This window comes from Hibiscus syriacus, unplaced genomic scaffold (genome assembly GCF_006381635.1).
Source record: "Hibiscus syriacus cultivar Baekdansim isolate YM2019G1 unplaced genomic scaffold, ASM638163v2 tig00005678_pilon, whole genome shotgun sequence".
Taxonomy (NCBI): domain Eukaryota; kingdom Viridiplantae; phylum Streptophyta; class Magnoliopsida; order Malvales; family Malvaceae; genus Hibiscus; species Hibiscus syriacus.
The window spans coordinates 353502-368936 of record NW_024062064.1 but is presented as its reverse complement, the minus strand read 5'-3'; the positions used below and the strand labels follow the sequence as shown (position 1 = coordinate 368936).

The 15435-nt window shown below is 33.6% G+C and overlaps 1 protein-coding gene across 1 annotated transcript; it reads right to left on the bottom strand.

Annotated features, from left to right (window-relative positions):
- Positions 1–1823: 1823 nt before the first annotated feature.
- On the bottom strand, positions 1824–3732 carry LOC120199851 (probable WRKY transcription factor 13). Its single transcript, XM_039200845.1, has 3 exons — positions 3406–3732; positions 3036–3248; positions 1824–2029 (listed from the first exon to the last, which is right to left on the bottom strand). Exons 1-3 carry the CDS (start codon positions 3669–3671, stop codon positions 1858–1860), a joined length of 651 nt encoding a protein of 216 aa, XP_039056776.1. The 5' UTR covers positions 3672–3732; the 3' UTR covers positions 1824–1857.
- Positions 3733–15435: the final 11703 nt, after the last annotated feature.

The window sequence follows — 15435 nt, the reverse complement described above, 5'->3', positions numbered from 1 at the left end:
CTTCTAGCTAAATTCACTCCACTAGTCAGCTACTTAGTCTTCATCTCCCTTCCAACTAGGTTTTGCTCCCATTCAGTTAATTTAGTTGCCTTAGATTGTTGTTGAGATCATTTAAGTTTGATGAGCTTCCATTGAGCTACCACAACATGCATTCTTTAACTGTTCACCTATGTAAAATTATTAAAACAATATGTGCGCTAAGATAACATAATGCATGTCTAAATAAGTACGTAAAAGCAATGAAAACACATGAAAATGGTGTTAGACATGAAGTATCCATAATATAAACATGTGGATATAAAGAATAAAATACATATCAAAGATAATTATGTATGGGTGTTCAACCGGCCGGTTCAGTTAACCGACTGAACCGAACTTCTAAAATTTTATTAACCGAGTTTTTTTCCTTTAATCATAAATCGAACCAATTTTTTTGAAAATAATTAATCGAATTAAACTAAGTTCGATTAATCGATCGGTTAATTATATTAACCGAAATTTATAAATAATATATATTATGTATTAAATATTTTATATTTTTGGCTAATTCGATCGGTCAATTTAGTTAAAACTGAAGTTTAAACTCTATATTATATAAATAGTATATATAATATATATTTAATTTTTTAATAATTTTGGTTAATTCGGTTAATCGACCGATTTCAAACCGAATTAACCAATAACCAATGTTTAGAAAAATCATTAACCATTAACCGACTGAACCTAAAATTAATTGATTGATTAACTAGAAAAACTTCAATTCGGTCGGTTAAATAGTTTAAACCGAACTTTGAACACCCCTATAATCATGTAACATGCAAAGTATGATGTTCGAAGCATGATGTTATAATGAATGTAGCATGATATGTAAGTATGTAAATCATAGGATAAGATGAATGGAAAACATATGATAAGCATATTATAGGATGTAAATGCAAGCTTATGACATTATGTAATGCATATATAAGATAATAGAAGTTGTTGCTGATTAGGATCATATCAATTTGTATAAAATATTATTTTTAATCGGGCATAAGGAAAAAAGATTATTAATGTTTGGATTTATTTTTAATCAAAAAGGTTGTTTAAGGTTTGAACTTTCAAATGAGGCATAAGGTCAAAATTGGCCCCTCATGTTTTTTTGAATAGTTGTTTTAGTCATTATTTTTAGAGTATTTTAACTCTTAACATTTCAATTTTTGGTCAAAATATCTCATGCTTAGTAAAAATTGTTAGTTGATTAATAATCAATTCATGTTGTTGATTTAGTATCTACACATGTACTTAATTGCTAATGTGACACACACTACATCATCGTCATAGATGATATGACATATTTCATGTCATTATATTAAGTGATATGACATATGAAATTTATACTGTAATACATATATAAATATCAATTAACACGAAAGACTAATTTTAACATTATTCCTTAAAATTACTATCAACCAAGTTGGAAAACTATACTTCTGCCGCTATATCAATGACCTTATCCACACCATATATTTGAACCATCCATTTATATCACTATGATTTTAATATTATAATATGTATATATATATATATATGTGTGTGTGTGTTAACAATGAAGATTATTAAGTTTTTCTATTAATTAATATGAATTTTTAAAATTTTAATAAAATAATATTATTTGATTTTAGTACATATATAGTTAATGCATCAAATATATACAAATTATATGTAAGTTATATATTTATTGTAATTCAGTATCAATAAACTAAATAATTGTATGTTATTAAAATATTTTTAAAATAAATATAAAGCAAATTTATTTTATTGAAGTGAGATAATATGATTCAGAAATAATGTATGAAATCATATGAAGATATGGCACTAGAAGAAACTGTCAAGGAGAGAGTTTGGGTGGTGGGAGTCATGGAGATCGTGAGATGGCAAATGAGCGTGCCTCCCTTCGTAGGTTGTAATAACCATCCTTGGATCCTCTGCCAGTCTCTCCACTCTTTTCTTCACCCTGCAATTATCTTGCGTACAACGATAGTAGCTCCTGCATTCAGTTCAATTCATTTTTTCATTATATAATTGACATTTTAAAGGAAGGAATTATAGTTCTTTTACTTAGAGTGAACACTGAGAATTTTTGTTGTAAGCATGTGGGGGCTTGAATGTGAATTAAAAGATAAAATAGGGGGATGTATTGTGATAATCTGAAAGGTTGCATGAAGGTGGATATCTAGGTCACTGGCACTGTGTCTTCTTAATGATGAAGTTAATCAAACTATGATATGTCATTGGTTATGATTACTATTTATTACCAATTTGAATTAGTAGGCTTCCTCTTTCACATAAGTCAGAATTTAGGGACCTACTTGCTCCATCCTCATTATTTTGTTTGCAAAATAAATTACTCATAATAACATAATATTTTACTGTTAAATGTAACTAGGGAACTTCGGTTATAATCCAAAGCACAATGATGGTAAAATTTATTTTAATTAACTAGATTTCTTTGTCTTTTCAAAGCAAATTTAACTAATATTGCTTTGCATGCTTGATTATTTGGTACACTCTTTTCCATAATAAAAAAGAAACACATGCTAATCGGTAGCAAATTTATGTTCAACTTTTGTCATCCTTGTGATGGCTTCTTAATTTTCAAATGATTCATGACATGAACCACCGAACCTGTATTTAATAAAATGGACTATTTCTATATAATTTCATTATGGCATTGCCCAGTTGCTACGTATCCCTAACTTTTAGCATTGTTAGGCATTATTATTTATCAGTTGTTACATAATTTCCCTCTTTTTGTTGTGATCTCGTATCTTTTGGAGCTAATAATTAGTTCTTCCATGCTCTAAAATTTATCTAATGTGAATTCATGATTAAAATCCCTATCAATTTCAGATATCATGCAATATGAGTACTGTAAAGCCTGGTAGTCATGATAAACAAAGAATAATTACAAGACAGGGAAGCATAGCATGTGTGACGGGTACTACAAAGCCAAATTTTAAAAGGAAAAAAGAGATGTATATTTGATTGTGAACCTGGAATGCTGGGTGTTCTTTACCACTTTCTGGCCGTACTTCCTCCACTTGTATCCATCATCGAGCACGTCCACATCGCTCAGGGTCTTGAAGCAAAACCTAGGTTCCCTTACTTTTCTTCTTCCTTTTATCCTTTTCATTTTCACTGCCGAAACGCCTACATGATCTTCTACACCGATTTTCTTAGCTCCCAAGCACTCGTTTCCCCATGCCCTGAGATAACTGCATGAAAACCAATCATCTCTTTTTTTCATGGAGGGTCGATAAATATTTCACCATTTCATTTACATGCAAAGAAAGAAAAGCATTGAAAACTAATTAAAAAAGACTTTGCATGAATAAGTATTAATGTAAAAAGCAATATATTCACCAGAAATTTGCAGTAGATCTGTGCAAGGAAAGCGGTTGGGGTTCTCCAAAATCAGAAGCAGGGCCCTGCACTCTATGCTTCGGATAGGATAGGGTTTGGGTTAGATTAGGCAGTGCAATATCGAAGGGTTTGAGAGATTGATGGGAAGCAAATGAAGTGAGGTTTTGAGGAAAAGTAAAGAAACCCATTTGAGAAACAGCACAAGGCATCTCTCTTTCCTCGGAGAAGCACTGGTTTGGCATGGCTTGCTGGGAGCTCGATGACATCTTCTTCTCTATCTCTCCGCAGGAGGAGAATCCTACAGGGTTTAATTTAGGTTTTGCTTTCCTTTATAGGGATAAGACTAAAATAACTTGAAACTTATTGGATAGATAGAAAAAATGAATTTATATACTATGATTTATTTATTATTCATGACTTTTACTGATAATTCATTATTATGAAATGCTTTAATGTGAACAAACCACTTTCTTTTTCTCTCTCCCCACCCCTCAATGTATACGATGAATGAGAAACTGGTTTTGAGAGTAAGTAGTGGAAGACATGTTACTCTTTTGACCTCATGAAATTACATTACATGTCTCATTTGTTTAGTGGAATTCTCCTGTTTCAACGTGCTTCGAAAAGATGACATTTTGCTTCATCCTTTGCTTTTTTCCCTGCTTTGATTGCAGGGAAACACCTATCCTCCAAATTAACATATATATATTCATATATAATCATTCAAGAAATTTACATTCGAAATTTATTCTTTTATAGCTGTTTTGAAATGCATAATTTAATAAGTTCCACATTTAAACTTTATCATACATATAATTTGTAAAAAAAAGGTAACCCAGAAAAATCTTAAGCTACGATTGAAAAAAAGGGAAAGTATTATCATTTATTAGAATCATTTTTCTAGCATAAATTATACAATTGATCATTCAATTATCTATTTTTATTTTGGTTACTCAAAATTTTCTAGAGCAAATTATATTTTATTGTAAAATAGCCACTAACCATTTTATCCATTTGTGATATTTGTTAAATGTTAACAATATTTTTTATTTTAGGTTGAAATTTGAGTTCAAATGGAACCGAAAATTTTTAGGCTAAGTTAGAGCTGAAATTGATTCACTACAGCAAAACAGGTTTTTTGCGGCGTTTTTTTACCTTTAAGCGCCGCTAAAAACACATGCGACGTTAAGACAAACGCCGTAAAAACCACCGTTGAAAATAGCGCCGCTAAAGTTCGCGGCATTTTTTTCACAAAAAATGCCACAATAAGTATTGATATTTAGCGGCGTTTGTGTGACAAACGCCGCAATAAGTGTTGATATTTAGCGGCGTTTGTCATAAAAACGCCACAATATGTGTTGATATTTAGTGGCGTTTGTTATAAAAACGCCGCAATAGGTGTTAATATTTAGCAGCGTTTTTCAGACAAACGTCGTAATAGGTTATGATGTTTAGCAGCATTTTTTTCACAAACGCCGCAGTAGGTATTGATGTTTTGAGGCGTTTCTGCTAAAAACGTCAGTACAGGTCTGTATATAGCGGCGTTTGTAGGATAAAAACACCGCTAAATGTATGGTATATTGCGGTGATTTTTTTTTACAAACGCTGCTAAATAACACAGAATTTAACAATCCTAAAAATTATGCTCGATTACCCCAAAACTGTTTTTTCAACCTGTTCCATTATCCAACAAACAAAACAATAATAATATCAAACTTTATATCCATAACAAACAACATTAAATCTAATATAATAAATAAAAGTTTTCATTAACGTAATATAAGTTCAGTTACAGAAGGTTCAGTAAAATGCTCATAACATAAATAAGACTACGATTATGGATTCTGAGGTTGCGTTTTCTGAATCATCAGCATCATATCATTGAGTCGTTTTTCAAATTCTTCACATCTCTGCTGATATGCTGCTTCTCTCTGTGCTGCCGCTACTTCTCTCTGTGTTGTCGCTGCTTCCGCTGCTGCTCTGGTTGTTGTTCTCTCTGCTTCCCTTGCTTCATTTTCCGCTTTCAAGTTAGCCATTTGTTGATCCATCTCAGCCAACTTTTCTTTTAAATGACAAACTTCTTGGTGGGAAGATCAAGACTGTGATGACATGTACTGTGATGAACTGGATCCAAAATATTTGGTGGGAGTAACGAATGATCCTTGACAGCGCACCCGACCATATCTTTCAGAACCCAAAACGTCATTAATAGCTTGGTTTTCAATGTCATCATCATTAACAATACCTTGACTCGAAGCAGTAACATGATACTCCACCTTTTTCTCCCTCAATTTTTCCTAATAAAGTGAATAATTAATTAAAATAAAAAATGTCATGGTACAAATATAAATAAAGTCAGGTAAATTTAAAACATCTACCCAAAAAACGTACCATAATTTCTGCAGCGTCAGCAGTCATAAGAGTGACATCCTTCTTCGTATGTGTCATATCGAAGAGTTGGATTCGAACAACTTTAGAACCGGATGTATTTTCCTACAATGTACCATAATATAATTACTATGAGTTAGTATGTACTTGGAATACAAAAAAACTATTTCAATAATCTATAATACCTCCTCATGAGCTATACAAGCAAAACTCTTCGATCCAGCCATGTGCGTAAACTTTTGTTGTTGCCTGCTAGCAACACCAATATGCTCTCGGGTCTACAATGTCAAACAACCACTTTTAATGATGATTTACAATTCGTTACAATTATTTCTGAAAAATACATCATACTTGACCTTTTTGTGAACTCCAAAATCTGACTGCATCTTCCCATTGGTACCTGAGCATTCCTGGTGGGACTGTTTGCAACTTCTCTTCAAGGCTGAGATCATTCTTGAAGTATTTCTTCCCTAACGTTTGCTTCACATAATCGTCAGAGACCTCTAAAGAAAATTTCTCCTATACAACATATAAGTGTGCACCGTAAGTATAAATTAGTATTGAATTTCTATAGAGTATGTATTATAATGACATTATTACCTTAACAAAATCCAACGCTTGATTTTTGTTACTATTAGACATTTCGCGCCATGACTCGTAATTGATCGGTAACAGATTCGCATTACGTCCAACTATGCCTAAGTAACCTGCTAGAAGACGTAATTCTGGGCGAATAGGTTGACCGGCATCGCTTGAATTACTTAGAGAGGCAAGATCCTTGAGCAATTCTCGCTCTGTGGCACTGCAAATTGTCAACACACCTTTTTCGTCCTACTAGGATTCAAACTCTCAAAAATAGGATAGAATTCTGCTAGGATTCAACTCCTAAAAATAGGATAGAATTTTGCTATGTTTTAAACTCCTAAAGATAGGATCCACAAGCACTATAAATAGTCATTGTAGCTCACTATTGTAACACACGATGGGCATACGAAATTACCAGAAAAAAAATACGAGCAAATAGATTGTTTTGAAGCTATTGTAAACAATTCAGGAGCAATAAAAGGTGAAAGCTTTTACCTTTCGCATTCTTTTCTTCACTTGCATGTGTTGTTATTCGTCTTTGTGCTTGAAAAAATATATAGTTTTGGCCGAGGAAAAGGGGTTGTCGTTCGAAACTTTTCTTTTAGATCTACACAACCCCGAGGCCGTTTTGGAAAAATACTAGAATATTTAAAACGAGGAAAGGAAAGGATTTTAAAAATCAATTTTTTTTCGAGGTTTGCCGCCGATGAACGGTCTCTTATGTATTATTTTCATATTTTTATTTCTTTTTGATAATTCGTATTATTAAGTATATATATATATATTAATTATTTTTATTCTAATATTATTTTAATGTTTTTTAAAGTTATCATATATATATATATATATTTATAACTATTATATTTATTATTATTTTACTATTAACGTATATAAATATATTTTTCTCTTTTGCTACTATTATTATTTTACTATTAACGTATAAATATGTTTTCTCTTTTGCTACTATTATTATCATTATATGTATATTTTTTTATTGTATTTTTTTTTTTTAAACATATGCATATATACATTTAATTATATTTTTATATTTTATACTCTTTATTTTTTTGTTTTCATGTATTTATATTATATTACATTATTATTATTTTACTTTATTAAATTATTTTTTTCGTTATTATATTTATTATATATATATATATATATATTATATCATAATGTTTTTTTGTTTATTCATTCTTACTATATTATAGGGATACATCACACTCATTTATTAACTACGGTCCTACCCCTTATCGTCTTTTTCCTTCCCGACAGTTATACTTCACCAAACCTTGACTTTCTTTTTTTACTTTCTTTTGGTGTGATTGCGTTTTTTATTTTACTACTTATTATCATTATTATTATTTTGCACTTAATAATTATATTTTTATTCCTCTTTTAGTTTTCATCATTTTTTTTATTTTTTCCCTTCTATTTTCTTTATTTCATTTACTCTTATTTCCTTTTTCCTTTAACGCGTTTCTCGACTTTTTAAGGGTACTCTTTCAAATTGATCGGAGGTAAGTAATTTTGGATCATATGTTACCTTTAAATTTTAACTTTCGATTTTCTTAATTAAAAACAACTGGAAATTACGTAGTACCGAAAGGGCGGTTCAAGGGTGCTAATCCTTCCTTGACCGTAACCGACTCCCGAATCCGACATATCTTTGGTAAGACACAGATCAGGTAAGATATAAGGTATCCGATTAACCTATTTTTTTTAAATAAATAATCGATTGCGACTCCAATCCCATTTAATCTAAGTCGAAGCCCAATTCCGGGGCCCAACCGAAAGACGGTTACGACAGCTTGGCGACTCTGCTGGGGACACAGGTAAGTGAGTCAGGCTAAGGTAATTTCCAGTTGTTTTTTTAATGAAAATGGTAAGTTTAAATTTTAAGGTAACATTTCGATCATTATTACTTACTTCTGATTATATTTTCGAGTAATTAGTTGTACTAACCGTTTTCTCAATGATTTCAGCCCTTAAAGTCTTTTTTCATCTAAGGCTCTAAACCTGAGCTCCGAACCCGTTTTAAGTGGGGGTGAAAGCGACGCATTCGTGTGAATTTATTCACCGCATATGCCTAGCAAGTAGCCTTCGGGATTCATTATACCTTATGTCTTCGTGTGAATTTATTCTCCGCATAGACATAAGGGAATGTGTCCTCTCGAGTTTAACTTAGTCCACACAAACCTGTGATGGGTTTAGGACTAAGGGTCTGGCAAGCCCAAAGGGGCACCAGCAAGGAGAACTCGGGTACCGTTTTTTTAGAACCTAAACCGGGAGACTATGGAGAATTAGAGCCCACCCCAAAACCTCACTTCAAACCCTAGGCTGTTTTATTTCATGCTTTACTTTCTATTCAAAGCATGCGAACTAGACAAATATGCGGTTAGGATTTGTTTGAAATTAGCATGCGAGATAGAGATCATGTCCGGGTAGGAATAATAAGCATGTGGGGTAGATATCATGTGGGGTAGGACTTTCATTTTTATGATCGTTTTTTATTATTTTTCACCTCACTAACTCTTTTCATCTTTATTTTATTTTATTTTCATCACTTGCATCATTAAAAAGAGGTCATTGATCCACTAAAACGTGTTTGTTAAAACTCGAATAATCTGAATCCATGGACAAAGGTGTTGTAATACAAGAGATGAAAATACAGAGGATAGTCTACAAGGCGACTATGTGTCACATTCAATCCAGAAGACGTGGTGCCCACAATTGAAGAGTATATCACTCTGCTGCATTATAAAAGACCCAAAATGAACCGGGACTACATCAAGCACAATGAAAGCTTATCTTTGAAGAACTGACTGGCAGAGGTTGCAGGGGCAAGATGAAGGTTACGTATCTCGGAAGTCCCTTTGAACACAACAATGGCAAAATGATAGCTGAAATTGGAGACCATTGCCGGCGAATTCAAGAAATAGATTAATGAACTTCACATAGTTCCTATCAATTAAGGGCTCCAATGACAAATTCGTTGGGAACAGGCTCAACAAAAGTAAATGCTCGAGATGCGATTATTCGAGACTTCTTGGAACAGTACAAAAAACAACTCAACATTTTCACGGTTCATCAAGAGAGGCCGGAGCGGTTCGACAGGTTATTCAACCGGTGAAAGAAGAAAGCATAAGACTAGTCAACATGTCAGAAGCTGTCAGGATATTTTTTTCTCTTAAAAGAAAAAACATTTTTCCCCAATAAGGATTATTCATAATAACAGTCATATTTCTTGGATCAATGCCTCGAACATTTCATGCATTCTTGCATTCTTGCATTTTTGCATCTTCATCTACATTTTTAAGCATTTTCATGAAATTAAATCACGGAGGATTCGATGAAGTGGTCTTAACCATATTACACCACATGGAAGCCAGATTTTAACAATTAAAGAAAAACTGAAATCAGTACAGGGGGAGCTGGATCAGCTGATTGTAGGACTAAGCCTGCCAGGATGATCTGAGAAAAGAGTACCCATCTCCTAAGGGCTACGATGTTGAAGTTGTTTCCACATAAGGATTCCCAAACATTCTTCTGAAAACTGTAAGGCGCTTGCCGAAGAAGGGGGCATGGCATATACCATTTGCACTTAGAGGATTATTTTGTTTGAACACATCTTTTAAACGATTGAATTCATGTTACTTTCTAAGGTGGAGCAATTGAACAAATTTTAATCTTTAGTTCTTTGAATATTAAATGAATTAAGGATTCTTTTAATTCTTCAAGAATTATAGATTTTTGACATATGACAAGATTAGACCTTTCTTACCCTGTCTCAAACCCCTAGAATAAAACACCTTGATTCTTTACCCAAAATAACTCATTGTCATTATCAAAAAACCAAATTTTGACATTACCTCCATTTGAAATTCTTGAACATTACCTTTATCTTTTTGATACACCCACACCTTTCTTTGAGTCAATAAGATCACACAACTGTCTTTTTAGACTCAAAATTAACCTTTTTTACCATTAAAACCCAAGGCATTGAGTTGTTCATTTGAACATGAGCATTCTTCCAAGATACAGTTTGGGGCATCTCGCCAGGAGCCTGAACATTGAGACATGTTGGGAGCAAGGAGCAGAAAAAATAATTCATTCGAAATAATTCTATCATGCATTAATTGCACTGTTTTCATGTAAATAGAATTAATCCTGAAAATCTATCCCCCTGGGGATACCTCTTCTGTGAAGACTTACATGTATGAAATGATGAACGGCTTTCTTTCTTTATCCCTTCACAACAGGAGAAAATATATATCCATTGCGTCCCCTTTTGAGCCTATAGTATTTTTTTTCTTCTGATTCAACCCTAACCAAGGATCACCCTCCACACTGGGGGGGCAAGGTGGAGAAAATCTGCTCACATGAGTGAAGACATTGATTCAGATGAGATACCGAAAGGTGAACCAAATGCCAAGTGCGATGATTCAATCAGAACAAAAAGGGCAAAAAGAAAAAAGAAAAGAAGAAAAAAAAGGAAAAAACAAGAACAAAAATAAAAAAGGGAACAAAAAGTACATGCAAAAATTCCCTAAAGAAAAATGGTGCATCAAGCTTCAATGAGATTGATCAAGCACAATCATTCCCGAATCACTGAATCCTTTCACTCGAAGATCATAGAGCATCAAGAGAAAGAGACATTTTGAGCAAGACAAGATCGATGGCATCAGAATGAATTGATCCTTGGTTCAATACCCTGAAACACTTGTTTGGGCCTATTTATCATTTTCTTTCATAACCACGAACCCTGGCCTACATTACGTGCCTTAAAAGTCCCTTCTAATCATACATGGATTTCTAAATAGAAGAGACTATCTTCGGATTTCATCCCGCCCATCAGGATTAATCTTTGTTTGTAAAAAAACAATGTAATTAATGTATGGTAGAGAAAAATAACAAAGGGGGTTCAAGACGTAAATCCTGAATAACGTCTTGAAACCAAAAGAGGATTCGAGTTGAAAACCTGAGAAGGCGGCTCGAATATAAAAATTTTGCAACTGAGGCGATCACACAAATTCCTTGATAAGGCATTGCACAATCCAAGTGTGACAACGAAGGTTGGGAGTCAGAGAACACTTCCAGTAGAGAAGCATGCAAGCTACCCCATCAATCCTTTGAGCATCAAATACCAAACCTTTGAGCATCAAATGCCAAACCTTTGACCAAACACAATGAACTGAGACTTTTTATCCTTTCCTTACTTGACCATCTCTCAAAGATAGCTTTGATCTTGACACTTGTTAAATAGCTATAATTTATTGAAGTATTAACATTGTAATTAATTCTTTGATATCCAATGAACTCTAGTTTTATGATTTGTCTCAATTGTAAAACCGTGAAAGGGGCAATATTTTTAAAACTTGGGATTAAACATTTTTTGAAACTCTTTAATTGATATTAAAAGAGAAAGAAAAACATTTTTTCAAACAAGACATTCTCTAGAGTGGATCTTGGTAAATGACATGTGACTCTTAGACACAAAACTCATGCTCAGAATCAATGCTGAAGCAAGAAATGAGGAACATTTGGGGCATCTTTGAAGATTCAACATGAAATATTGGAGCATTTTTTGGGCATCTTTGGGGATTCAACATCCTAATGCGAATTATCAGGCCTTTTTCAAGAGATAAAATATAACCAATTCATGTTATATGCATCTTATGCATACATTTTAGAGCATCATTTTTTCCCACATACATAATTTTTGCAGCTTTTAAAGTCAAGTTTCGACTTCAAGACGAATGATACTCGAATCAAAAGCACCTTTAAAGATTGATGTTGGTTGCTTAACTCAGCAGCAAGAAGCTACACTTCAACTAATTTGACATATTGAAAGATCGACAGATCTTAGAATCAACTTCAGACGAGTTCGAGAGATAATTCAGAACCGATCCAGTTCGCATTTTCAAGTTGGATTTCAACTTCACGACGAAGGATATCCAATTCCTGGCTCAACTTCACGACGAAGGGGCCACCCACGATTTCAACTTCACGACGAAGGGAATCGTGCTCACCATTGTCTCTCTTGAGACAGTTTCCCTTGAAACAAACTTTGTCTCTCTTTAGACAGTTTCCCTTGAAACAAAATTTTTTCTCCCTTGAGACAGTTTCTCTTGAAACATAAACATTGAAAACATTTTCCTTGAAATGAGTTTTGTCTCTCTTGAGATAGTTTCCCTTGAAACAAAATTTTTTCTCCCTTGAGACAGTTTCTCTTGAAACATAAACATTGGAAACATTTCCCTTGAAATGAATTTTGTCTCTCATGAGATAGTTTCCCTTGAAACAAAATTTTGTCTCCCTTGAGACAGTTTCTCCTGAAACATAAACATTGAAAACATTTCCCTTGAAATGAATTTCGTCTCTCTTGAGATAATTTCCCTTGAAATAAATTTTGTCTCCCTTGAGACAGTTTCTCTTAAAACACAAAACCTTTGAGATTGTTTCCCTCGAAACAAATTTTGTCTCCCATGAGACAGTTTCTCTTGAAACACAAAATCTTTGAATTTATCTCCCTTAAAACAAAATTTCGTTTCTCATGAAACAACAGATATCTTTGAAATCGTTTCCCTTGAAACGAATTATGTCGCTTTTGAGGCAATTTCTCTTGAAGCATCATCTTTGAATATGTTTTCCTTGGAACTAATTTCATCTCCCCGTGAGACAATTTCTTTTGGAACTAAGTTTTATCTCTCTTGAGACGGTTTTTCTTAAAACAAAATTTTGTCTCCCTTAAGACTGTTTCCCTTGAAGCAACAAATATCTTTGAGATCGTTTCCCTTGAAACGAGTTCTGTCTCTTTTGAGACAATTTCTCTTGAAGCATCATCTGAATCGTTACACTCAGCTCAGGCACATATTTGGGATAGCATTTCTCAAATCAAAAATAGAATGTGCACATCAGATTTGAACATTTGAAGAATTTGAGACCAGGATCAGAACTTGAAGATTCCAGAGCCAAGATTCCAGAAAAACAACCGGAGATCGAGATTTCTCTCTTGAGCCCAAAAATAACATATGTTGCATATGCATTTTAGGCATACCTAAGAGCATTGCATCCATCTCATCACATATATGCATAACTTTTTCAGGTTTTAGCTAGAGTCAAGTTCAACTTCACAACGAAGGGACGTCTGGTTGCCAACAACAATTTCCCAATTTCGGAACCGATTTCAAATCCACGACGGAGGATATCGTGCTACCCAAGACAACACAAGTTCAACTTCACAACGAAGGGACAGCTGGTTGTCAACGAACAACTTCCCAATTCCAGAACCGATTTCAACTCCACGACGGAGGATATCGTGCTACCCGAGAAAACACAAGTCCAACTTCACAACGAAGGGACGGCTGGTTGTCAATGAACAACTTTTCAGTTTCATCCGCGATTTCAACTCCACGACGGAGGATATCGTGCCACTCGAGACAACACAAGTTCAACTTCACAATGAAGGGACAGCTGGTTGTCAACAAACATTTTTCAAATTTCAGAGCCAATTTCAACTTCACAGCGAAGGATATTGGACTCGAGACAACACAAGTTCAACTTCACAACGAAGGGACGGCTGATTGTCAACAAGATTTCGTTCAGAGTCAATTTCAACTTCACAGCGAAATATATTAGACTCGAGACAGCACAAGCTCAACTTCACAGCGAAGGGGCGGCTGACTGTCATCAAACAATTTCCCGGTTCCAGAACCAATTTCAACTTCACAGCGGAGGATATTGGACTCGGAACAATATTTGGATTTCAACTTCATGGCGAAGGATATCCAATTCTCAGGCTCAACTTCACGACGAAGGGGCCCTGTACGATTCCAATTTCACAAACAGATTGACCCAACTTCACGACGAATGAGTCATCTGTAACGCATCAACACTGAAGTCTTCAGGTCAAGTTTCACCTTCACGATGAAGTATCTTGATCCAGAAGACGATTCAAAGGCCACTCGCCAAAAGCTTTGAGTTCGATTCCAACTTCACGACGAAGGATATAGTGCTCAGAAGCTTCCAGATGAACTCGACTTCACGACGGAGGAGTCATCCGTAACTCAATTCGACAGGGAGTTATTGAAACATCAGAGTCAATTTTCAACTCCACCGAACGAAAAGTGTGTCTTTCAATCTTTGCCCTATCCCCGTTACACGACTATGGGCAAAGAGGGGCAGCTGTCAACACACCTTTTTCGTCCTACTAGGATTCAAACTCTCAAAAATAGGATAGAATTCTGCTAGGATTCAACTCCTAAAAATAGGATAGAATTTTGCTATGTTTTAAAATCCTAAAGATAGGATCCACAAGCACTATAAATAGTCATTGTAGCTCACTATTGTAACACACGATGGGCATACGAAATTACCAGAAAAAAAATACGAGCAAATAGATTGTTTTGAAGCTATTGTAAACAATTCAGGAGCAATAAAAGGTGAAAGCTTTTACCTTTCGCATTCTTTTCTTCACTTGCATGTGTTGTTATTCGTCTTTGTGCTTGAAAAAAAATATAGTTTTGGCCGAGGAAAAGGGGTTGTCGTTCGAAACTTTTCTTTTAGATCTACACAACCCCGAGGCCGTTTTGGAAAAATACTAGAATATTTAAAATGAGGAAAGGAAAGGATTTTAAAAATCAATTTTTTTTCGAGGTTTGCCGCCGATGAACGGTCTCTTATGTATTATTTTCATATTTTTATTTCTTTTGATAATCGTATTATTAAGTATATATATATATTAATTATTTTATTCTAATATTATTTTAATGTTTTTTAAAGTTATCATATATATATATATATTTATAACTATTATATTTATTATTATTTTACTATTAACGTATATAAATATATTTTTCTCTTTTGCTACTATTATTATTTTACTATTAACGTATATAAATATGTTTTTCTCTTTTGCTACTATTATTATCATTATATGTATATTTTTTTATTGTATTTTATTTTTTATTTTTATTTTTATTTTAAACATATGCATATATATACATTTAATTATATTTTATATTTTATACTTCTTTATTTTTTTGTTTTCATGTA